General features: G+C 34.9%; 1 protein-coding gene and 1 pseudogene across 1 annotated transcript in view; one reads left to right on the forward strand and one right to left on the reverse strand.

Moving 5' to 3' along the window:
- The window catches only part of LOC102588049 (TMV resistance protein N-like), a 64,450-nt gene that overhangs the window by 19,890 nt on the left and 17,238 nt on the right, over window positions 1-27,322 (forward strand). The window contains exon 4 of the mRNA XM_015311406.1: window positions 22,887-23,671. Coding sequence (XP_015166892.1) covers window positions 22,887-23,671 — 785 coding nt within the window. The remainder of the gene's footprint in view (window positions 1-22,886; window positions 23,672-27,322) is intronic.
- Window positions 4,463-6,927, reverse strand: LOC107061695 (TMV resistance protein N-like; annotated as a pseudogene).

Below are 27,322 nucleotides of genomic sequence, written 5' to 3' on the forward strand. Positions count from 1 at the left end.
CGAGTTTCCTACTTCTGGCTGGGACAGTCCCTCATAAAATGACCAGGTATGCCACATTTATGACAAAGGTCATTTTCGTTTGATGTTCTGCTGGTCGAAGCCTTCTTTTGAAAGACGTCATGTTTCTTGATGATTTTTTGAAACCTTTTCGTAATATAGGCCATTTGATCCTCCTCCTGAGTCGCATCATTTTGTGAGTTTTTCAGAGCAATAAATTTCTCCTTCTTTCCCTCCTTCATGTTTGTCCCCTGCTTTTTGTTCAGCTCGTAGGTCTGGAGATTTCCAATCAGCTCATCCATGGAAAGTGTCTTCAGATCTTTTGCCTCTGTTATAGCATCAACTTTGCTTTCCCATGACTTGGGAAGAACCTTGAGAATTTTTCGAACTTGTTTGCTTAAGGGAATGGGCTCACCTAAGCATCTTAGTTCGTTGGTGATGGAAGTGAATCTTGAGTTCATTTCAAAGATAGTTTCACCTTCCTTCATACAAAAATTCTCGTATTGAGTCGTAAGCATATCGACCTTAGACTCTTTTACTCGTTGTGTTCCCTCATGGGCTGTTTGGAGACAGTCCCATATCTCTTTGGCTGATTCACAGGCAGAAATTCTGTTGTACTCATCGGATCCAATCCCACACACTAGAATCTTCTTTGCTTTATAGTTCTTCTCTATCTTTTTCCTATCCATCTCATTGTACTCCTTTCTAGTTTTGACAACTGTAGTGGTGAGCACTCCATCCTTCACCTCCTTTGTAGGAATATATGGTCCATCAAGAATGATGTCCCACAACTCAGTGTCCTCAGCGTTGATGTAGTCATGCATTCGATTCTTCCACCAGCCATAATATTGACCATTAAAACGTGGTGGCCTAGTACAAGACTGACCTTCTTCCATATTGGGTGGAGCAGCCATTCCTTTTGGATCTTTTCTTTTCTTGGTGTTAACCAAAACGAAAAGTACTGCTCTGATACCACTTGTTGGAATGTATGAGTCCACTAGTCTAGATGGGATCAGGTCCTCAACACAGTTACAATAACAGAAAATAAACAAAGTGCTGAAAGTAAAGATTGCACAACAACTTTACGTGGAAACCTCCTTGCTCAAGGGAGTAAAACCACGACCTGGCCTGCCAGGACTTTTCAAACTTCTTTCACTAATCTTCTCCAAGCAAAAGTAAAAGCAAGTTTACAAACCGAGATTAGCCTACTAATCCCAACTCTAAGCAATACCTCCTATTACTTAGATGAGCCAGAGCAGATACAACACTGCCCACTAAGCTATCATCCTTAGATAACTTAGACTTTGCTAAGTGGATACAACACCGCCCATTATACTATCCTAACCGATTAATATATACTTTTAGAGTAAGAACCTAAGTTACCCTTAACCTAGTTCTTACAATGATTCAAACAAGTTTGAAACGTTTCTTTCACAAGTGAAACGGATCTTACAATATCAGAACTATTACAAGCAAACAAAAGCAGCTGGTATAGAAAGCAAATCGCAACACTTCAATCAAGTCCTTGCTGTTCTTGAAGCTTGAAAGACTCTCTCTTTGAATGAATGAATAATATTGTTGTGTCTTGTTTGGTATATACCATAAAAAGTTATTACCAAACGTACAAGCAACCTCCTTGCTTCTGATTGGTGAAGTACTCTGCAGCTTCACCAACTTTCTGACGCAGACAACTTTTACAGCTGTACCGCACTTTAACAGCTGGACGAGTATTCATAATCTGCAAAAGGACCAGGTCCCTGCACTTGTGAGGAGATCATCAAAACACCAAAAGGCATAAGCTCTTATCACTTCCCAAATTCAATCTGCCCAAAAATGGAAATTTGATGTATTCTTTAATTTTAGACAGCAAGACTTGTACGAAAGCTTATTTGTTACTGATCTTCACAAACATCTGAAAGACATAGGAATCAACGCATTCAAACCCGATGTCAACTCTGAATGGGGAGAACAAATTTCAACAGAAATCTTAGAACCCATCGAGGAATCAAGGATTGCCGTTACCATCTTTTCCAAGGACTATACTTCCTCCCCACGGTGCTTGGAAGAACTCACTAAGATCATGGAGTGCGTTGACAACAAGGGACAGGAATTCTTCTTTGTCTTCTATAAAGTTAAGCCATCAGATGGCTTAAGTCCATTAGAGACTTTTGAGGCAGATATCAAGGGTTTTGATTTGGAGAAGGTGCAGAGGTGGAAGGACGCTCTCCGTACAGCAGATGACATGGCAGGATCAAGAGATTATTTTGCTGGAGCTGGATTTTCCCATTGGTGAGTACAGCTCAATAGAACAGTTGAATTTGATTCAGTTTTGCGAGACATGTTCATCTTGACACTCTCTCTTTTTTTATTCGTAAAATAAAGGATACCTTTAGGTAAAAAAAACCTTGTAGATGAACTCCCTAACAGGTGATGGATTTCAACATAGAGAACTGTGAAGCTGCTACAATTTTGACTTAAGTTTTCCCAACTTAGATCTAGGGATTAGGTCATCTGATGCCTGTACAATTTGTATGTCATTTAAATACGGCCTCTTTTGATCACTAGGTCTACTGTAAGTTGAAAACTGTGACAGAATAATTTCTCTCGGCTATTGATACTTCATAAAGTTATTATCTACTAGTTCATCTGAGCTGACTGAAACCGGTCCATTGCTTCATATTATGCTGCAATAGTTGCACCTACTTTCCACCACCCAGTCATAAATTGAGTATTCCACGCTTGTATGGATATATAATCTGTAATAACTGCTGCAGTCTAACTACAAAACTTTTATAGCTCAGGAAGTTGGCTTCTACGAAGTATGACCCATCCATACATCAAACCAAAATGAATCTTCCTTCCTTCTACTACTGATCCAATATTTTCAGCGAATGTCTCTCTTAACTGCCTGATGTCCTTCCAGATTTTTACCCTATGAGAAGACTTAGCTGTTTCAAAATTTTCCATTATCACTAGTTTCCAAAGGGTATTGTCTAACCTACAAATCTCTTTAGCCTCTTGAGTAGTCTGCTTTTGTTGTGGATGCTCAAAACTTTCATTCTTACCGCCCCTTCCTTTTTAGATGTTGATTTTGTTTCAATTCAGGGCCGGCCTTATGCTTTCAAAAATAAGGCCTTTGCCTTAGGCCCCCAAATTTCGGGGGCCTCAAATTTTTGTCAAAATAAATTATGTGTTAAAAATTTTATAGAAAATTAATTATTTATGATAAAAAGTATAATTTTTTTAAAATAAATTATTTTATCCACTTTAACATCTTTTTGTACTTTGTTAAAAATAAGAATTAACAGTGAAAAATGTTGAACAAAGTAAATTACAAATTCTTTTTTATTTCTTTTTAAATTTTAGTTTCAAGCATTACTCTAAGCATATTAAAATGAGGTATACCAAGTCATCAACTTTTTGAATCAAATTCTATGATTCTAAACTTCTAACTCTTATCTTTATTTAATATTTATCAACTTATTACTTATATCATTATGTTAACAATACATATAATAATTGTCTCACTTAAAGGATGTTTTTCAATGTTGAGTTGATAAAATCTTACCTAAAACTAGTAACTCAAAAAACAATATTAAGTACTAAAAATTTTCATCTTAATAGTGTAATTTATTTATTTTTGAATAAATACGTATATGAAGTGTATTTATATTTTAGGCCACGAATTGAAATTTCGCTTTAGGCCCCCAATTACGTTGAGCCACCCCTGTTTCAATTAACCAGGTTAGGTTAAAGGTTCTCATTTCTCAATTATTACCATGTCATAATCATTGCCTGGCCTACATCGTCATAAATTTAACTTGTCCGCGTGTATCTTTGATATACCTTAGAATGCGAATCACTGCATTTCAGTGACTGTCTTCTGAGAAATTGGTGGATGCTGAAGATTGACATGAAAAAAAGCTTACGACTCCATTGAATGCCCCTTCCTACAACAGGTTCTCAAGGCTTTAAGCTTTCCCACACAGTTCATAAGCTGGATTATGGGGATGTCACTAAGACAATTTTCAGGACCTGTTATGAGCATTCTGAGTTCTTGGTTATGTCTTTTGGGCTGACCGATGCCCCAGCTTCATCAAATTACTCGTTTAGGAAGTTAGATCAAATTTCCCCAATTACCCTTCTTAAATCTCATGATTCTATGGTTGCAATTCCACTAAAATCTAACCAAACTAATGACAAATGAGATGTTTGGTTTGGTGATTGTAAGATTGTAATATCCCATATTTTAAACAAGGACATATTCATCATTAGCCAAAAAAATAAATAAATCAAATGGGCCTCTTAGCCCATCAGAAACCTAATAAGGGAAAAATTAAATAAGCTAAAGAGACTATTTGAGTTAAGATTTCTGTCAGCAACTCTTGGAAAAAAAGGAAGAAAGAGTACGTTCTTTGTCTCTCTTCCTATGAAGGAGCATGAAGACGATTAAAACAGAGAAAAATAACTAAATGGAGAAGAAGTGGAACTCTTGCTATTGCAAGTATGGATCTCAAGCATCCTCAAAATGATTAGAGGACATACGCTCCTGATTTGTGGAAAAAACAGTTTTTATATCTTTTTCATGCCATATTCGACTATGATTCCATGGTTTGTCCTGATCAACATCACGTGCCACTTGCTGACCCATTTGTTCTATCAAATCGTGCATCTCAACCATTCCCTCTGAAATATAAATAAGTGACTTTTTAGAAAGGATATCCATTCCAATCTCTGATTTAAAGCCAAAACTATTTAGAATTGTTATCACGTCATCTCTCCGTTTTCCCTTGAAGAAGCATGCAATATCAAGAAATATATTCTTGTCTTCATAGGTCAATCCATCTAGACTTAAGCTGAGCTGCTTAATAATTTCTTCGTATCTTTGAGTCTATCCAATGCACTTCTCCAGTCAGTTATGCCTCGTTTGTAGAGAAAAGAATCCCAAGACCATAAGAGCTAAGGGTAAGCCTTTAGCATAATCTACTACAGACTTGGAGAGTTTAAAAAACATTTTATCAGGAGTCCTTCTTCGAAAGGCATACCAACTAAAAAGTTCAAGAGCCTCACGTTTAGCCAATTCAGGGACAGAATATAACTCGTCGTGGCAACGAAGTACATCTGCATTTCTGGTTGTTGTAATGATTCAACTGCCATCACCAAACCAATCATTCTTTCCAACTAAATACTCCAACTGGTGGTCATCATCCACATCATCAAAAACAATTAAAACCTTCCTGAGGCAAAGCTTTCTTTTTATCATGTCAGCTCCTTCATAGAAACTTGGTATATTCATAGATTTTTCGTGTAGGATTCTTGAAAGAAGTGTCATTTGCAAGTGTTTCATCCCATGCTTCTTTGAATCTTCTCGAACATTTGCAAGAAAACATGACCCTTGAAACTGGTTAGAAATATTGTCAAAGATTTTTCTTGCAACTGTTGTCTTCCCCATCCCCCATATCCCCACAAAACGGACACCACCTAATCCAACTTTCAACAACAATTCCACTCCACCAGTACGAGATTCAATTCCCACTAAATACTTCTCATCAGCTGAAACTGTGTGGTGCAAATTTTGAAATTTCTCATTTATAATCTGGTCAATACATTCTGCTTCATTCCTGTGCTAAGTAAAAATATAATAACTAAAAAGAAAGGTAGTGAAATTTAACATTAACCAGAGCCCATATTCAATGTAATTCTTCTCTGGAACTTGTATAATATGTGCGAAGAAACAAGATAGTATAAGTAACATGAAATCCTGTTAATGTTTTTACCCTAAGCTGTCCTTTGTGCCACCCATCATACAGATTCCAGCATACAAACATTTTCATTCCCATTCTGAACAAAGATCACACTTTGTCCGAACAAGATACAATTCAAACCAGATTTTCATCATTATGTAGTCAGCTTAATGCAATTTGAGTTGTGTTTACCATGAATAGAAAGAATTGTGTGGAGATAGATGTTGACATGTGAAAACAAATCCAGATTTTAAAAGGCATAACATTGTTTGCCGAGCTTTAAATTCTGAATAAGAAAAAAGAAATTAAAAAGATAAAGCAAGATTATTCCAGACAGATAGTCATCTGTGCCTGTCACTCTACTGGTGCCAAAGAAGATGGACTAATTTGGTAATTGGTCTAATGAGGACATGATATTTCATATACATTGCTTTTTAGCCAAGAATCGAGAGGTCAAGATCAACACAATCTAAATTCGTAATAACGAGTTTAACACATTTGAATAAGTATAATCATTAACCATAGTGGTTCAAATGATTACGAACAAGCAAAGTGCTAGATTTTGGAACTCTGCTCATATAACATTCGAACTGAGCTCGTATGTGCAGCTAGAGCTAGGGTCAAGAAACACTTTCAAAGTGTGTGTTTGTGTCTATTACTTTGCCTGCGTAGATCTGATGGGTCAACATTGTGGAATATTGGGATCGCTTCCTGACCCTTCTTTTCAACACAATCCATAATTTTGGTGAGCTCCTCCAAGCACCATTTGGACGAAGCATAGTTCTCGGAGAAGACGATTATTGCAATTCTGGATTCTTCAATGGCTTTTAGTAGTTCTGCAGAAATGGGTCTTCCTCTTTCAAGTTTCTCATAGTCTTTGAATACGTTGAATCCTCTCTCTTCCAAGCGTTTGTAGAGATGGGAAACAAAGAGTATCTTCACCTCTAAAGCTCAAGAAGGCATCGTATTTCCAATTTGGTTCGATTCTTTCTGGGAATCCATGGAGAAATCTAATCAAGAAAAAGAAATGTGAAGCAAGAAAAACTAATGAGATAAAAAAGATGCAATACTATCCATTGACTAGAACTAAAGGAACAGAGTCAACGGGACAACTTTGCCCCAATTCCTTATTTATACGTCTCACAATCAGGGGCGGAGAAACCTTATGGTGAGTTCAGAACCTAATTAAGCCACAAAAATATAAAAGTGACCAAAATAAGTCATTATAGTAAGTAATTAAAATAAGTTTAGTAGAAGAAAAAATTCCACTTTATCTAATATTCTAAACGTTTTTTGTTAGTCTCATAACGTGTGTATTTTAATCTATAAAGGAACTATTTCCTACACTTTATAAAATGGAACTATTTCCTACACTTTATCAAATGGAACTATTTCTTACCCTTTATAAAGTGTAAGTTTTTCTTACACTTTGTAAAGTGAAACTTTTTCTTACACTTTATAAAGTGAAAGAAAATCTTACACTTTATAAAAAGTTACTTTACCTTTTCACATTCTTCTTCTCCCCTTTCACTTTCATGGCTTCCAAACTTTTTTCACTTTGAAGATTAATAGTTGATGGTCCCAATCCAACAATTGAAGCGGCCCTACACTAAAAATTCAAAATCTTGAAAGATTGGAGTAGCACAACCCAACATAACTTATCTTTGTAGTTCATAAATATAACATATAAAAGTGACATTATTAATAAGACTTTTTTGTTGAAGATTTTAAATGTAGTTCGGCCTACGTGGCACTATCTTGTGGGCCCAGCGCGTGTTGACAATTTTTTCAAGGATAGTGTCACGCAGGCCGAAAAGAGGTAGAAAACTATATATAAAAAAAGTTCGGGGGTAATAGGACCTTAGTAAAGGTTAGGTGTGTCTCAGGGATTTTGGGCATAGGCTGGGGGGTACTTATGCATTTCCCCTAATTTTTTCCATCTCATATTTTTATTACTTTAAAATGATGTTGTAATTTGTTCAAAATTTCAGCAAGTCTTATACAATGTGCATTCAATTACTAAAATATTGAGTTAGAAAAAAAGTCTTTAATTCGAAATAAACAAAAGGAATTACATTGTTGGATTGGTATTGCAAAATAGTATTTGGCTACTACTGAATTACACATTTTCGTCTGATATTTTTTTTATTCTAGATGGACACTCATATTCATTTGTTCTTGCTGGCCTATATTAACTTTACCATGTGCAATGTGCCCAAACTATCATTTAGATCTCATCAAAGTACAAAAAATAAATAATAGTAGAGTATTGTTTGTATGCACATAAACTGTGTCCAGATCCTTGTAAAAATTGACAATAAATTGAGATTGCACAAATGGTTATATTTTTGTTAATTTAGTTGGTTAAATTTGTCTGCAAAACTGAACACAAAATTCATCAAACATATAGTCATCCCTTAATTGTTCCAATAGATGGTTCCATCTGTTTCTCTTTAGGTATATGTTCTTTTTGTTTTTTTTTCTATTTTATTTTCTTGCGGTTGACTCGACAAATAACACATTGAATTGACTTGCTGAAGTTAGAGATTCTTTAGTTCTAGTACAATTATTCGTTTGAAGATAGTTCACGGTTTTATTTGTCAAGATATAATTATATTAAACGAATTAATAGAATTTTTCTTACAGAATATAATGGAGCGTGTTGTGAATCCTGGACCGATTGATCGTACACTTCTTCTCTCTCAGCATGAGCATAAATCAGAATCGTTATGGAAAGGTGAGATATCATTTAGTAGCCTTATGAGAACGGTGCGCATAAATGATGCCTGGAATTTATTTCGTTTGCATCGACCATGGACGTGTTGAGGAGATCTTACGTAGGTCAGGACTGTATAATGTAGTTTGTGTGGGCAGGATGCAGTATGACCGTGCCCTTGTTACAACAATGGTTGAGCGTTGGAGGCCAGAAACTCATTGCTTACACTTACCTTTTAGTGAGGTCACGATTATATTACAGGATGTGCAGGTCTTGTTTGGTTTGCGCATCGATGGTGATGTTGTGTACATGCAGAATGCTGCACGAAGAATTCGTCCATGGCGTACTTTGTTAGAGACACTCACAGGATACGCCATAGCACCTGCTGATATGGATGGTGTGAGCCGGGTGAGGATACATAGCATTATCGGCTACTTGCGAGATCAGTTACAAGTAGATCCGATAGGAGATGCTACTCCAGTGGAACGGGTTGAGAAAATTTCTAGATTTTACATGCTTGTTATATTGGGGGGCATCTTATTTCCGAACACGTCGGGGAACCTTATTAGCTTACAATACTTGGCGTTCCTAGATCCCATCCACGACATAGGTAAGTACAGCTGGGGCAGTGCAAAGTTGGCCTACTTGTACCGTGCACTTTGTCGGGCATCTATCGGTAATGTGGTTGACATTTGCGGATTTATTCCTCTCCTTCAGGTAACTTTACTAAAGTTTTAAAATACATTCATTACTTTTTAAAATATTTAAATTACATACAAATAATTTCTACAAATTATTAAAAATAGATATATGTAATTGTTATTTTTTTGTTAATGATGATAGTTTAATTATTTTGTTTGTCGCATTAAGGTTTGGTGTTGGGAGAGGATCTTGCCTGTACAACCATCAGCTCCTCCACCACATGATGGTGACGTATTACTTCCATATGCTAGGCGATAGACGTGTGGAATTGATAGGGATACTGAGTCACATCATGTTCTTGTCCCGATTAGAGATCAGCTAGACCGCATGACGAAGGATCAGGTACATCAAATAATTTTTGCAACTCTTTACTAGTTTTTTAAAAAAAAATATAAACTACATATAAAAGTAAATTATATAAAAGTAAATCAATAATAATTTATTATATACTAAGCGGTTAATGTTGATTTTATCTAATTGTTATATTTTAAAAATAGTTTCGATGGACACCGTATAATGAGATTTTACATACACTGCCTCGTTGTTGTACAGTCGATGAGCCTTTATGGATGGCATGCGTGCCTATGCTTTGTCTAGAGATTGTTGAGGTGCATGCACCTGATAGAGTGATGTATCAGTTTGGTCGTCCCCAACATGTACTTGCGATTCCAAGTTGGGGAACCAACCACCACGTGCATGATCAACGTAGGAGGCTTGGATCGGAGGTTCTTGAAATGTTGGATAAATATTTTTGTGATTGGGGTAATCGACATAAGACTATTTTGTGTATGTATTTTCTTTTTAAAAAAGTGAATGAAAAAAATATAAAATATAAACATGACTAGAGGATGACAAAAATACGAATAAAAAGTTGCATAGAAATTGATACAAGAATAAATTAACACAGTTAAACATTTTCTTTAGCTACTACCACCATATGAGGCGTTTCAAGCTCGTGAAGGACAGTTGCACCTATCATGGCCTATTTGTTTGCACGTTGAGCATTTGCGAGTAAGTGTACTTGCGAGAACATCCATTTCATTATGTATACAGGTGATTTTATTTTCGCCCACTTTTCGTAAATATTTTTTATTTTCTATCATAAGAAAAGGGCTATTAGGCCAATACTTTTCACCGCCAAGTGGATTGAATTGTCCAGAGTAGGCTTTTTTATAGCTATGCACGCTGAATTCTGGTGCCATATGCTCCCATGCTCGATACCCAATTTGGTCAAATTCCTTTATTGCATGTGAACATGGAATGTGGTATGATTGTCATTTACCACATTGACATTTTCCTTGTGATGCATTTACAATGTGCTTATTACCACCACGGCCATGATGCATATGTGTCTGCACCTTAAATATGTTTTCCCTTTGTTGGTGATAGTTGATAAGTGTGTGACGCTGTGACTTTTTTCGATTATCCTTAAAAATCTTGAATGGTTTAGGCATCCAATGTTGCTTTTGTTGTACTAGCTGATTGACAAATTTTGATCTTGTAACAAATCGGTTCACAATCTGATTGTAAGTGAGTCTTACTATTGCAGTAACTGGCAAGCCCCTGGCTGACTTAAGAAGACTATTGAATGACTCGGAACTGTTTGTTGTCAGCATTCCCATCTCCTACCTCCATCCCTGTGCAATGTCCATTTGTCAAGATCGTTCTTCATTAACCACACATATGCTTCCGGGTTAATCTCTTTTGATCATCTCCATTTTTTTCCAAAAACTTTTTCTCCTGACAGTGATTTGCAGCTGCCCATAAAAGGTTGTTCAAAGTGACATTTTTGAAATTTTTTTGAAAATTGGCCTTCAAATGTCTTAAACAAAAAGGATGAAACCTAAATGGGGCCTGCCAATTGGGAGAATTATACACGGATGAGAGTATTCCGTGATGCCTATCTGAAATCAATACTACATCTCTACGACCTTTCACAACGTGCAAATGCAAATGATCCAAAAATAAACTTCATGTCTCCATGCTCTCATTCGTAACTATTGCAAATGCCAAAGGTAGTATTGAGCCATTACCATCTGTTGCAATCGCAATCAACAACTTGATATCATATTTTCCATAGACATATGTTCTGTCGATCGATATAATAGGACGACAAAACACAAACCCATCAATGCATGGTTTAAAAGTCCAGAACAGATAGTTGAATACATCTTTAATGACATCTACACGCCGCTCTGTTTTCCATTAAACTATTGTTCCGGGATTGAAGTGATTCAAAGCTCCCATGAACCTCGGCAACTCGGCAAAAGAACCTCCCAAGTACCATAGACTTTTTCAAACCACGCTTGCGACCAAGATAGGCTTTCTTCTGCTTATCGAAATGCCATATGCTTTAAGAACGGTTGTTTGACAGTCTTTAATGGGAAACCCTGAAAAGTAAAAATAATATTAATTATCAAATAAAAAATGAATATTTTCTTATTAAGAAAAATCATCTAAGGATAAAATAGTACCTTGGCGTTTTTTCTATATTAACACGGAGGACGTTAGCAATCATCTCAAAATCCAAGTTGAAATGTCCATCGCGGCACGTACCCATATCACATGTATGTTCTTTAATGATCTTCCAACTTCCCACATGTTAGTATGTTTATCATTAAAAGAAGTTAGCCTAAATCGACATCCTTGTTCTACACGCCTGCAAACAAGTCGCCATGATTTCTTTGTCGATTTAATAACAAAGTACTCTCTCGCTATCTTTAAATGTAGAAGCTTAACTGCTCTTTGCAACTGCTTCTTTGAATTGAATAACATGCCTTTTTCAATATAAATAGCACCATTCATGAAATCTTTCGGTTCACGCCACGTACGTTGTGATGTATATTCATCATGTGTATCGCCAAAGATATTTGGACTATCTAGGAGATGATCAAGATAAGGAATTTCATGATTACGAAACGGACTCATGGACATTGGTCTTGGCGACCAATTGGGCATTAAAAAATCATCATCACTAGATGCCTCAAATGGAACATTATCTCCTAATTCCTCGGCATTAGGCAAATCATCACTATCACTAGCTGAAGGTGAGACGTAATTTTGAAGGTCACGATCATCGATATTCACAGGATCAATGGGCTCATCTTGTGTGATATTTTCCCTATTTATGTAAAAAAATATAAATATTTGTCTTATGCAATTAACTTACTTAAATAAAAAATCAAGTGTTGGACATACCGACAATCATCTGCATCAAAAGTAGGCGAGACATGAAAATTTGAGGATGTCCCAACATTTTCCGTCATTTCAAAGTGTGAGGACTGACCAAAATAATTATCTAGTCCATAACTTGGAGCAATATTCCTATCTTGCTGAGGTAAACCGCTACAAAATATATAATAATAATAATTAAAAAAAAATCATATAAATTAATAAATAATTGACAAAACCAACAAATAATAATTGAAATATAATTATTGAGCATTACCAGTCACTTTCATTGATAGTTTCGTTCAAATCAAAATCATATCTATCGGTAAGAATATTTTGATAATGAGTCATGTTAGGAAAATCAGTAGATTGAGTTATCGGAAATCCATCAACGCTATTACGATTTTCTAATCGGGGATGGACATCGACTGATAAAGGAGAACGTTGTTGACTAGTCTTAGGCTCCTTCCTAACATAGATTTCAAGTATTGTTAACTTGATTTGATCTATGTAGTCATCTGGAACCCTCAAAAAGTTGGTCAACGATTCGTCATTATAGATAATCCACTCTCCAATATTTACTTGTTCTTGTGATAAAAATGAAGTAGGGTATTTTCCGACTATAATCAAATTATAATCAGTACTGTTTATACCCATTCTTTTATTAATTGATGAAAGAAATTTATGATATCGGACATCAATTGAATATTTAGCATTGTGTTTGGGAGGACAATTATAATAAACGGTATTTCCGTCATGTATAATTTCGCCATCCCAATAAATCGAAACTCTAACTTTTGGTTTAGAAGACTATTTTTTTTTTTGAGATTGAAATGAACAAATATAGAAGACTTTATGTTGTAGGTGCTATCAACTATGTTTGAACGTCCTCCTTAAATAGAGATTGGAGGATTTTTCAAAATAAAAATACATAGTATAATAATTTTTTCCGTTTCTATGATATGTCAAATCAATATAATTGTATGACAAAACACTGCAAAACCTTCATGAAAAATATTCCTCTTTGTAAAATAGAATTTTTTCTTCCACTTTATAAAGTGTAAGAAAAAGTTCCACTTACAAAGTGTAAGAAAAACTTACACTTTATAAAGTGTAAGAAATAGTTCCATTTTATAAAGTGTAGGAAATAGGTCCGTTATCCATTAAAATATACACATAATGAGACTAACGGAAAGCGTTTAGAATATTAGATAAAGTGGAATTTTTTCTTCCACTAAGCCTATTTTAGTTACTTACTAAAGTAGTGGTTTATTTTGGTCACTTTTATGCTTTTGTGGCTTATTTAGGTTCCGAACTCCCTTATGGTCAGGGTTCATACACTCTCATTCAACAGAAAATTATACTATTTGTATATAATTAAAATAAAATTTTTTTATGTATATATATAGTAGATATCGAACTCCTTCAAATAGTTTGTGTGTCTTTTTCTTTAAATTTTGAACACCCTTAATGAAAATCCTAGGTCAGTCACGGCTCACGCTCAATTATCCATGGACTAAAACTAATACATGAACTACTTATACTTATATTCTTTAGGTTCTAAATATTATTTTGGATAAAAATATACTTATTTATTAATTTGGATATTTAATATAATAATTTTTTAAATGATTTCTCAACTCATAAATAGAATTGTCATTTACAATTGAGAAAATATATAATTACCCCATCAAACTTGTACCATTTTTTGAAGTAGACACCTAAAGTTTGTGGGGGTCCTATTACCCCATCCAATCATTTCCAACAATTTTAAATACACTACTTTTACAATATTTGTAATCTCATGACCAGTGTGTGTGTTTCACCCCACATAAAATTTTTATTTTTTATTTTTCTTACTTGTTTAATAGTGGGTCGGGTAAAACCCTGACCCACTCACATTTTAACCCTTAAACCTTTTTAGAAAATTCATCGTTCATCTTTCCCAATTCCGTTTCCCAGTTCTTTCGATTTACTTCACTTCAATAGATTTTTTTTTTCTGAATTTCTTTGTAGATATATATTTATGTAAGTTTTGTGTGTTATTTTTAAGTGGTTTTAGTGTTTGATTTCAAATATTTTTCTTCAAAAATTAGGTTAATCCTTTTTTGCTTTGTGGGTATTCTGAAATCAAGACTAGCTTTGAGTTCTATAAGTGAATTTCACATTTTTTTGAATTTGTTTGAGTAGATTCTTTGATACTTTTGATCTGGGGAAACTATATGAATGGAAATGGGTTCAAATTTCTTTGTTGAAAGGTAAATTAGGTGCTAAATTGATCGAGTATTATGTCATTGTTAAGTAGATTTTTCTAATAAAAGGCCTTAAGATGGATTGCTAGAACTTGATGATAGAGTATACAATAAAAAAATCCGCTTCGCGTAGTAAAGAACCAACTTTTGATGTTGAGAAAAGCTCTCAACAACCATTAATGGTGGTTTGGGGAAGAAGAAACGTGGGCCTCTTTTCACTTTGGTTTAACAATGCTATGTGTCAGTTCTCCATTGGTTTGGGGCAGCAATTTTACTCTTTCACGCGCTTTTCTAGTGTGAAATTACAATTGGCTTGAAAATGGGTCAAAATGGCGTATTTATTGTCGATTTAAATGGTTTCGTGGGGTAATAAGACCTTTGCAAACTTAAGGTGTCTTCTTCAAAAAAGGGTCTAAGTTTGATGGGGTGATTATGTATTTGCTCTTTACAATTATAATAAACTTAAAAGACATTTGAATAAGATGATCTCTACTTTCGTACATTACTTATATTTTACAGCAATAAGCAATTCTTTTATCACCTTAGATTTTAATTATTTGATCCATTATAAAATTTAAACTATTTGATTATCGGACAAAAAGGCCGCCATCAATGAAGATTTTTTTTCATATTTAAGTGTGTCTTAAGATTTTGTATTTTGTGTGATATAATTCAAATATAATTGGATAAACGGACAAATATACTCCTTGAATTTCAAATACACATTAGAATACCATTGAATTACTATATGCATAGACACTTTCAATAATGACATGTTATGTCCTACTTTAAAGCCGAATACAATGTATATGTCTTGAATAGAAATTGTATCTGAGATATAATCTTACTTAAAATTGCATCATTTGCTTTTTTCTACTCTCCACTCTCGTTCTTTTATTCCTCTCTGTGAATATGTGTTTTACAATTGCAGTTTTAAGTACTATATTCCATGTATATGATGTTGCAGTTTTTATGTTGCAGTTTTAAGTACTATATTGCATGTATATGATGTATAGGTATATGTGTGTATGTGTGTTTTATACTTACTTTTTCTGTTCCATATTAGTATGTTCATCACTTTTCATTTTGCACAGTACTTAATAAACCATAAATAAGAATATAATTTTATTAATTCACTCATTAAAAAACTTCTTGAAATTTTACAAACAAATATGAACACTTTCAAAAATAATTAATTGCAATGGTAATATAGAAAAAAATTAATTAATGTTTTTTTTTTAATTTAGTAAGGTGGACAACTACTGTGAAACAACTATTTTTAGTATAATGATCAACTAATATTAAAAGAAAAGAGTATTTCATAACATATATATATCAATTTTACTGGATACAATGATTTTAGAGCAAGTCATATTCTTATTTGGTTGGAGAATTTCAATTATTATGTATCATTCATGCATGGATATATATATACTTGGAAGAAAGAGAATTATATCGGCATGTATAAACTATTTTTCCTGATTAAATTGTTTTAAGAAGTGTTAAATTTGAAAAGATAATTAAGACCTGAAAATTTATTCGACAATTCATAGTTACTAAATACACATATACACATTTGTATATCTTCTAAATGTCACTCATCTCTCATAGATACATAGATGCACATATACACGTATATATCTTCTTAAAGATGTGCACTTGTCCATCATGAAAGAAAGAATCCTAGGAAAAAAGAAAATCTTCATTGATTTATGTAATTTTATAAAATTATTATTAGGTTGAATAGATGAGCAAGTTATGTTAGCTTAATCGTGTATTTTTTTTTTCACCCATTTTTTTACCCTTTCAAATCCGACCCAAAAATAACATAAAAAAAACCTCTTGTTTGTTTGTTTGTGGGACGACCGTTTAGTTTGTTTTCATCATAATTACTAAATTCTAGAATAGTAGGATCACACAAGACATGATGTCATTACAATAACATTAATAATTATAATTGGGCATTTTTATCCATTTCTTTTTATATCTAGCTAAAAAATGTTTAAATCAGAGATTTTTATCCATCACCATTTTCATCGTTGCAGTTGGAGCCTCTATGACATTTTGAATTGGTGCATTAAGATCATGTTCCTCCTCGATTATCATGTTGTGAAATATAATATATGTATTCATTATATCATGTAACACTTTCTTTCTCAAAAAATGTGACAGTCCTACCATAATTGCAAAACATGATTACAGAACTCCGAATGCACATTCAACATCTTTTTGGTATGATTCTTTGTTTCATCGCGAAATATTTCTTCTTTTGGAAACGTGGATCACAAATAGTCTGAACAATTGTAAACCATTTAATTTTGTGCATTCTTTATAATGGAAATTAATAATAAAAAAATCAAATTATATTAAAGTGATAATTTTTTTAAAAAAATTGAAATATTATTAATTCTAGATAAAAGTAGTACTATATATTAAATAATAAAAAATTTAAAATATTATATTATATTTAAAAAGAATTACAAATATTAGAGATTTAATTAATGGTTTTATATGAAAAATAATATGTTACTTACATAATAATAAAAATAATAAATTAAAATAAAGAGCATGAATAGTAATTCTCCAAATGCAAAGAGTGAATTGAAAATGGGTTGGAGAATATCCTCTAAATATAAAGAATACAGAGTAAAATAGAAATGGATCGGAGATGTCTTATTCTATTAGAAAAGTAGCCCTTATTTATTTAAGAGGACACGTGGCTTATAATACCAAATTGCCCAAGATCTCACATTTTCACCGATAGCCAGTCCAGAGTCCGACTTTACCCATGGCTTTCCAATTTCGATCTGTCAAAAAATGGAAATATGATGTTTTCCTGAATTTTCTACAGGAAGACTTCAACGAAAACTTTGTTACCGCTCTTTACAAACGTCTGGAAGACATAGGAATCAAGGCATTCAAACACGATGGCAGATCTGCAATACTAGCACCATTTTCGACAGAAATCTCAGAAGCCATCGAGGAATCAAGGATTGCCATTACAATCATTTCGGAGATGTATGTTGTATCCAGACTGTGCTTGGAAGAAATCACTAAGATCATGGAGTGCGTTGACAGATACAGACAAAAATTCTTCCTGGTCTTCTATCGCACAGAACCATCAGTAGTATCACTCGAGTTTGATTTCGAAAAATACGAGGCATATCTCAACGCTGCTGATTTGGAAAGGGCTCAGAGGTATAAGGACGCTCTCTCTAAAGCATTCGATATTGTGGGAGATTCCCATAAACTTTTCCAACATATCCGTTGGTGAGTAGTAACTCAAAAAAGCTAGCTGAGTCTCATTCAATTTTTGGGATATTCTCTATTTCTCTTCTGCTTTATATATTTCGGGTGGGGCGGGATGAGCTTTAACCCACAAAATTTTTAATCCGCCCCGCCCTGTATGAAACTTTTTTCATTTTCAATCCGCTCCACATAACTTTTTTAATTTTTTTTTTCTAGTTAAGTTTGTTACTAAAAATAAAATTCTTAAAGATAAATTATTTTTTTCATTTAGTCAAATTTAATAGGATAGTAACTTAAAATTTTATTTTTTAGATATCAATTGAAAAATATGTAAGAAATTGTATTATTTTTTATTAAATCATTTTCATTTACTATCTTAAATATTTTAGTAGATTTATAGAAATTATCTTAATAAATAATGTTCTATCACTCTTATAACATGTAAAAACTTAAAATTAAATTTGAATCCACAAAAAATCATATATACCCGCAACCCGCCCCGCCCCGCCCCACATAGCTTTGCCTGGATGATTTTTTTTTAGCTGCAGCTAAACTCCCAATAAATTGTAACTACATTGCCTGAACTCTTCAAAAATGTCAATGATTGTGTGTCGCAATAGTGTATTTTCGAAGGATTTGACACTGAGCAACTTATCTCTGCAATTATTCTTTATTTAGGTCAAATGAGGTCCTTTGTATTTTGTAATGTAGTTTACCTGTGTTTGTTTGGTGAGGATGTGCGCTTTGGGTGGCATAGAGTGGACAACTATTCCAATTTCCAGCTAAAAGAATTGACAAGTCTGTTGTCAATTTGAGGTGTTGTTTCCTGCAAACTTAGAGAAATTTTAATGTCACATTTTTCAGGACATGGGTAATGCTTTCCGCTTTCATCAATTATCACATTTCAAATATTTTATTGATATGATATGTTCTATTGGACACAGGAACGCTGAAGAATGTATTGAGGAAATTGTTGATAAGGCTTCTCAGGTTATGAACATTCCAAAATATCCTGTGGGAATCAGATCTCGTGTAGAGGAAGTAAAATCATTGTTGAAAGTTGAATCTGGCGGTGTTCATTCTATAGGGATATGGGGGATGGCTGGTGTAGGGAAGACAACTGTTGCCAGAGCACTTTTTAATGAGATCTCTTGTCAATTTGAAGAGTCTTGTTTTCTTGCAAATGTTAGGAGAATCTTAGAAATGCATGGACCGGGAGGCCTACACCATTTGCAACAGAAGCTTCTTTCCCAGATTCTGAAGAAACATTCTGTTGGTTTAGAAAATTTTGCTAGCGGCGATGAATTTATAAGCCAAATGCTTCGTTCCAGGAAAGTTCTAATTATTCTTGATGATATGGATGACAATCACCAATTGGAACATTTAACTGGAAAGCGTAATTTGTTTGGTGATGGCAGTAGGGTCATTACAACAACTAGAAGTTTTGATTTACTTGGCAAGCATGATGTGTTTTATCGTGTCCCAGAACTGACCAACAATGAGGCTTTAGAACTTTTTAGTTGGCACGCCTTTCAACAAGGAGCTCCAGTTAAAGACTTTGAAGAGCTCTCGTGCTGTGTAGTAGATTATGCTAAAGGCTTACCCTTAACTCTGGAGATCTTGGGTTCTTTTCTCTACAAACTAAGTACAAAAGAGCAGATAAGTGCATTATATCGACTCCAAGATTTCGGAGATGAGAAAATTGATAGGTTACTTATCATAAGTTTAGATGCATTGGATGCCGAATACAAGAATATATTTCTTCATATTGCATGCTTCTTTAGAGGAAAAGAGAAAAACGATGTGATTACAGTATTGAATAAACTTGGCTTCAAGTTAGTTAATGCAATAAAGGTCCTCAAAAGATCATTTTTATATATCTCAGAAGGAATGATTGAGATGCATGATCGGATAGCACAAATGGGTCAGCAAGTGGCACGTGATGCTGAGCAGGGCAAGCCATGGAATTGCAGTAGACTATGGCATGAAAAAGATATGAACACTGTTTTTTCTGCAAATCAGGTGCGTGGTCCTCTAATGGCTGAGAGTTCTGGTTAGGATACGTTATATGCTAGGAGTCTTTTTAGCTTGTTCAGAGATTTGTATGGGAGTAGAAAAATGTAGAGATCCACCTTACGGTTTTTAAAATATTATAGAGACCCCCTTGTGTTAGAGAACTTCCTAATTAGTCTATTATCAAAATTATTGAGTATTGAAATGAAACTAGTCCAAATTAAATGGAATAGATTTGAGGATTCATATAACCGACCCCAAAATTAGTTAACGATTGGAACATAGTTAATGATGTTGTCGTCTACTTTGATTCGCAGAGAAGGCAGATTTGACATGCGAGCCTCTTCTGTCTTTCTGTTAATGTATAAATAATTGTTTTAAGTCAACCTTCCTTGAGATTCCCTTTTCTTCTTTATCTTATTGCTTCTTTTTCTTCTGGGCTCTACTCCCAAGTCTTTACCTACTCTTGCTTGTATATTTGCAGATTGCCAGAACCCATAAATGTTCCGTGGCTCCCCAAAATGAAGCCAATCAAAATTGGAAATATGATGCGTTTTTGAGTTTTAGAGGAGATGACACCCGCAATAACTTTGTTGCCCATCTTTATAAACGTCTCCAAGACATAGGAATCAACGTATTCAAAGATGATGTGAAACTTGAAAGAGGAAAGTTCATTTCAACAGAACTCTTGAAAGCCATTGAAGAATCAAGAACTGCCATTATTATCTTCTCCGAGGACTATGCTTCATCCACCTGGTGCTTGGAGGAACTCACTATCATCATGGAGTGTGTTGACAAGAAGGAACAGAAAGCATATCCTGTCTTCTATAATGTCGAGCCATCAGATATACGCATGAAAAGTAAGTCATCAGAAATATTTGTTGAAAGTAACACTCCCCGACTCCACTAATAATATTATTTATTTGTTCTGACTTATTTAACTTGTCAAACTTAAGTTCTCTTTCAAGATAACTTTTCTAATCATTATTTTAATATTTTCTCTTCTATAACTAATACATACGTAACTGAAATTAACATTTTAAGCTCTCTGTGAAGCTGAGAGCAGCAGCTTTGCTAAAGCGTTGGAAAAACACAGGGAAGATTTCAAGGCTAATTTTGAGAAGTTTGCAACCAAACATGAGGCAGATCTTGCTCTCAGGAAAAAAGATGAGACAAATCACAAGGATAATTTGGAGAAGGTGCAGAGGTGGAAGGACGCTCTACATAGAGCTGCTGGAATAGCAGGACTGAATGTTCTTAAACTGCTAATGTGTGAGTAGTAAATGATCCCTTGAGTTTTCACTTAATTATTGGGACATCTTTTCATTTTTTTGGGAAATGCTATGCGAAGTTCAATGGTTTCTGTAGTCTTTGAAATAAACATGCTTTTAAGACTAGCATGTAAACTTTTGTAGGTTTTTTACCTTTTGGTATAATTCTTGTTACGGATGCCTTTGCCCAAAAATTCAATAAAATTACTACTTTATCAAAAGAGAACATCATGAAAACACTAGGGATCAGTTATTATATACTTACTGATAAGTAACCATAAGCTCCGACTCTAATTGAGAGTATTTCAAGACCCCTCTTCTTCTTTTACTATAAGCATGTCTCTATCTTCTACTTTAAAATGTCAAATTACCTTCTAAAAATACCATTCAATTGGATGTGCATTTAAAGCTTTTGGGCTAAAATACACTTTAGATGAACTCGTTAACAGATTTTTTTGCATGGGGTGGGTGGAGGGGGTAGGGGTGGAATTCAAGAGAGATACAGAATCATGTGAACATGACATGATTTTGGTTACAGTATGCTTCTATATTTTAGTTTTGAGTGGCAAACTTCAATTTTGTGTTTTGCATGTCATTTAGGCTCATGAAATGTGTACTCTGTTTAAATCAGTCAACATCCATGTACGACTGTGAGAGTAATCAAGTGAAATTACTTCCAGTGAAACTTAATGCTTTCTTCTCTGGGTCCCTAAGTTGTGAGCTGCTAATAGAGTAGTAAAACGTAGATTGCAATAAAAAAACTCCTTAACAGGAGTAATTAATATTTCATGGTCAATAATATATACTCTTTCGTCTTACATAGATAACCCCTTAAACTTGTCAGCGATGGTCATGTAGACACTTCAATTATTTTAGTGACCATAGACACCTTTTGTTGGCACAAGTGTGTCTTTTGAACCCCTTGATATGACCTGGCAACACGCGTGCAATTCAATTGCTTTTGAGCACTTAAGGTGTATTTATTGTCCATATCCAAATGCTAAAAGATCAAATTTCCTAATTTACCCTTAATTGCTAAAATAGCATTCATTCGATGTGGTTTGTTTGATTGCTTTTGCTACCGGACTTGCTGATAAACCAACAAAGTTATTTTGTGCATTTTGTATTGGGCTTTATGTATTATTATTAAGAGGTGAAATTGTGGAAAAGAAGAAGAAGCTGGGGGAGAGAGGAAAATTGGGTTTTGATATTCTTAATTATTATATTTCCTTTTTATTGATCTTCACCTTGAGCTTCTTTGTCCAAAAAAAAAAAGGTGTCATATGATCAATTACTAGATCAGGCTATCCTGGTTTGTACTGGTACAGTAGTAGGCGCAATTTATAGCTTACAGTAGAATACATTGATTGTACGTAATAAAAAGGATTTTTATCAATTCATGAGCATTTATCTGAACTCAATCCTTCTTACTTATAAAGAAAATGAGAACTTATTACAATGATTGAGTACCATAGTATCTGACATTGATAAAAATCTAGTTGCAATTGAATCTTGTTTGGGAGAAGCGTGATTTTTGCTGACAATGTAAATGAAAGTGGATGTGATAATGGAAATGGATTGCATAGAGAAGGTAACTACTGAAAGAGAAACTTCAAACAAGATTTTTGTGAATTTGAAGACCCTGTTCCCTCTCACATATTAGACAAGTCCTGGAGAAGCAATGGATGGAATATGGACTGCTTTTGGCTACTTTAACATTTCTTGTGTTTCAAATGTTCCATTTTTATTATTTTATTTTTACTGAATGCAGGAATGAAGCAGATTCTATTGACAAGATTATAAATGATAACTTCCGAAATATGCACCACACCGTTTCAGCAACTGAAAAATATCTAGTGGGAATCGAATCTCGTATGGGTGAAGTAAAATCATTACTGAAGTTTCAATTAAGTGATGTCTGTTTTATTGGAATTTGGGGGATCGGAGGCGTTGGGAAGACAACTGTTGCAAGAAAATATTTTGACAAGGTTTCTCATCAATTCCAAGGGTCTTGTTTTCTTGCGAATGTTAGAGAAGAATCAAAGAAGCATGGGCTGATGTACTTGCAAAAGACACTTCTTTCAAGACTCTTAAAAGAAAAATCAATGAATATGGCAAGTTTTTATGAAGGAGCTGACATGATAAAAAGAAGGCTTTGCCACTGGAAAGTTTTGATTGTTTTTGATGATGTCGATGATGAAGACCTATTGGAATATTTAGTTGGAAATCATGACTGGTTTGGTGGTGGCAGTATAGTCATTACAACAACTAGAAACCAAGATTTACTACGTAGACATGACCAGTTATATTCTGTTCCTGAATTGGCTAAAGATGAGGCTATTGAAGTTTTTAGTTGGCACGCTTTTCAGAAACCGACTCCTGATAAAGAGTTTTTGAAACTCTCCAAATCTGTAGTAGATTATGCTAAAGGCTTACCTTTAGCTCTTAAGGTCCTGGGTTCTTTTCTCTACAAGCGAGGCATTACTGAGTGGACAAGTGCATTAGATAGACTCAAAGATACTGGATATGAAAAAATTGCTAAGCAGCTCAGTTTAACTCTAGACAGATTGAGCCATGAAGAGAAGAATATATTCCTTGATATGGCATGTTTTTTAGAGGAAGAAAGAGAGATGATGTGATTACTATACTAAACAGTTTTCGTTTCCGATCAGAGATTGGAACAGATATCTTCATCAAAAAATCACTCTTATATATTTCTGAAGGAATGGTTGAGATGCATGATTTGATAGAACAAATGGGTCAGCAAGTGGCACGCAATGTTGACCAGGACAAGCCATGGAATCACAGTAGACTATGGCATGAACAAGATATAAAAACTGTTTTTTTCTGCAAATCAGGTAAACATGTCCTCTGCTGGAGATTTCCATTTTCTCTTTTGCATTATTTTCCCTCACTGGAAGTAGACATCCGAATTTTACAACTTACTTTAGCACTAGTACATTTTTCTCAATCTAAACTGCATCTCATAGGATAGTTTCTTTAATCATGTAATATCTTGGCAACAAGTATGGCCTCGTAGCTTCAAATTTGTTCTTCCATATTACTTTGCACACAAGGATATCTCATTTAGCCACCAATTAGGAAGATTAGTTGCATATTTTGTTTCATAGATTACTGATGTGCCATCTAAAGATTTCAACTAGACTATATTACTCAATATCCATTTACTAGAGTTCTAGTTCGAATTATGATTTTGTAGTTTTAGATTGTTATCATCTTGAACATTTATTGTCGAATAGAAAATGAGTGTGTTAATGTTACTCCCCGAGGCTACCCCCTTGGCGTAACACGGGACCTAGGATCACGAGTGACCCCAAGCTAACCCTGTGTCTGGCATATCATAAGCATATTGAAAGATAACTAAATAAGCAAGAACTATGCGGAAGCTAAAATAGTGGTTCTCTTAACAATGGGGAATATCCAACTAGTCTGAATGTATAAACCATATTAAGAGTTTAATAACAACTGAAAGATCAAACTTACTAAGTCAAGCTGATACTACTACTATGTCTGAAAAAACCTCTAACTGAAATTCAGTTGCTAGGACATGCCGCAGCTAACTCCAACAAAACTGAAATGTAAAGACTGAAATGAAAGCATGTCTATTGTCCTCGAAGCATGAGGACTCACCATTGAAGCTGCTGAATACGGATCAAGGATTGATCTAAGCACGGTTTGAATGCTGAGTACTTGAACCTACATCATGAAAGGATGTAGCGCAGAGTATGCGTCAGTACTTTGACTGTACTGAGCATGCAGGATATAGAGACTAATCTGAACAAACATATATAAGCTGAAACAAGATATAACTGAGCAATACTGTAAACTGAACAAGAATGTAAGTGCTGAAACATAATTGAAAAGCTAAACTGAATGCAATGACCAAGTGCTAATCATGAACATGACATGCTAAACTGAATACTGAAGTATATACTGAAAACCTGGTCAAATTCACTAAGAGTCTGACTGTGGGAGCTACTATTAACCGACATAAAATCACGTGAGCTAAACATGGAGTCCGATATATACTCCCCATCGAGAGGAACCAATATACTTTGCCAGGAGTATACAGACATGACTGGCGTGATCACTAAATCTGATGCCCAACAGAGAGGACTTATATCCTATGGGGGCACTTAGTTCTGGGACTATGAGGGTACGCTGAACCCTAGTCCAACTCGGTGCTAAGTCTACTCCCAACTGATTATGTATATGACACCTTATGACTGAAATACTGAAATGTTGAATAGCTCAAAATACTGACATGCAAAATCTGGGAATGCAACATTTATATACTGATAATGTAACATTTGTAACTGGAGCATGATCATCTAATTAACTAACCTAGTAAGTGTAATTCAGGAACTAAGAGAATCTCCACAACTAGGGTTCTGAGTTTTATGCAAGGAACTAAACAACATTTCCAAGAAATCATGATATTTTGATTAAGAATACTACAACAGCTAAATCACAACAATTATCCAAGGATTTATAAACCCTAGGTCTAAACAAGATATAGAGAATCAAGAATCTGACTGAATTCTAGGGACCCAGTGGATGAAAAGAACCCGCTAGTGAAATCCCACATACCTGGCGACGAAATTCACGGAGAAATCCTTTGATTTCGGGGTTGGAACAAAAGAAAACTTGTTGCGTGTTCTTGAGAAAACTGGCGTCTCTTTCTTCTCTAAGTTTTGGTGATTTTTGGGAATAAAGGGTTTAGGTAGGTTCTGACTAAATTATCAGGCTTAAACTGAGTCAAACGACATAGTTTAGGTGTTAAATGACGTAGTTTAAAATGCCCAATGCATCGGGGAAAAGACCAAACGACCCTGACTTAAAAGCTGACGAGGGCCGACCACGGCACCACTGACGGTCCGACAAGTGGGTCGTGGTTCTTGGCTAATGCTACTGGTTCTGGGGGGAGTCCTCCACGAGCCCTACCACGGCCTATGTGAAGGACCACGGACCGTGAAGGAAATCGTGGTTCTTCACTTGGGCTAGGGGTCTGTTGGCTCAGGACGATGGACCCTCCCACGGCTCATCATCAAGATAACGGCCCGTGCTGGGCTCCGTGGTCTGAGGCCTGAACTTGGGTGTTCTTTGACTAGCCTCCATGAGCCTTCCCACGGCTGTGTGGTGGTCTACGACCTGCGAAGGGTCCCGTGGTCCACCAATTCTGGGTGGGTGTGAACCACAGGCAGGTCGACAGATCGTGGTTCCTTTCACGATCCGTGAACCCTGCCGTGGTTAACCAAATTTTTGTGCTTTTCTGCTGAAAGTCCAAGTCTGATTTCTGAGGTGTTACAGTTAACTTCTATTTATTGTCCTTATGATTGACTTCTACAACAACATACCTAGTGTAATTCCATAAGTGGGGTCCAGGGAGTGTAGAGTGTAAGTAGACCTTACCCTCTACTTTGGGAGGTAGAGAGGTTGTTTCCAATAGACCCTCGACTTAAGTAAAAGAATTTCGAAGCAGTTCCGGAAAAAAACAAAAGTGAAGAAGTCATGACAAAATAGTAAAGAAAACATGTCAAAACATTTTTAACAATGAAAAATAACTACAACAAAATAATACGATAATTGAAGTACAAGAAACATTTAATAGTAACACAGATCGAATAACAAAAAAACAACAAGAGTAGTACTATGACTACTAGTATGGAAGGATAAGTGAGATAACACTCAACTACCTAACCTATCTTCTACCCTAATTCGTGTCCTCCATAACCACCTATCTAAGGTTATGGTCAACTGAAGTTGTGTCATGTCCCGTCTAATCATCTCTCCTTAATACTTCCTCGGCCTACCTCTACCTCTCCTGAAACCATTCATAACCAACCTCCCCCACTTCCGCACTTGAGCATTTGTGCATCTTCTCTTCACATGCCCGAACCATCACAACCTCGCTTTCTGCATCTTGTCCTCTATTGAGGCCACTCCTACCTTGTCTCGCATAACATTATTTCTAATATTTGCTCTCCTAGTATGTGTAAGATTAAATACTTAATACATAATATCAGGATCTTGAACACGATAATCTTACATAGAGAATGTTAGAGGCGCATACCTGATGCGGAAGACATCATCATAGAGGAAAGCGAAAGCGTTAGTCATAAATTAGTTTCTACCTCCTTGCCCTAACTTTATGTTACCACAACCGTCAGCAATGGAATTATTGTA

Source organism: Solanum tuberosum, unplaced genomic scaffold (genome assembly GCF_000226075.1).
Source record: "Solanum tuberosum cultivar DM 1-3 516 R44 unplaced genomic scaffold, SolTub_3.0 scf00158, whole genome shotgun sequence".
NCBI lineage: Eukaryota > Viridiplantae > Streptophyta > Magnoliopsida > Solanales > Solanaceae > Solanum > Solanum tuberosum.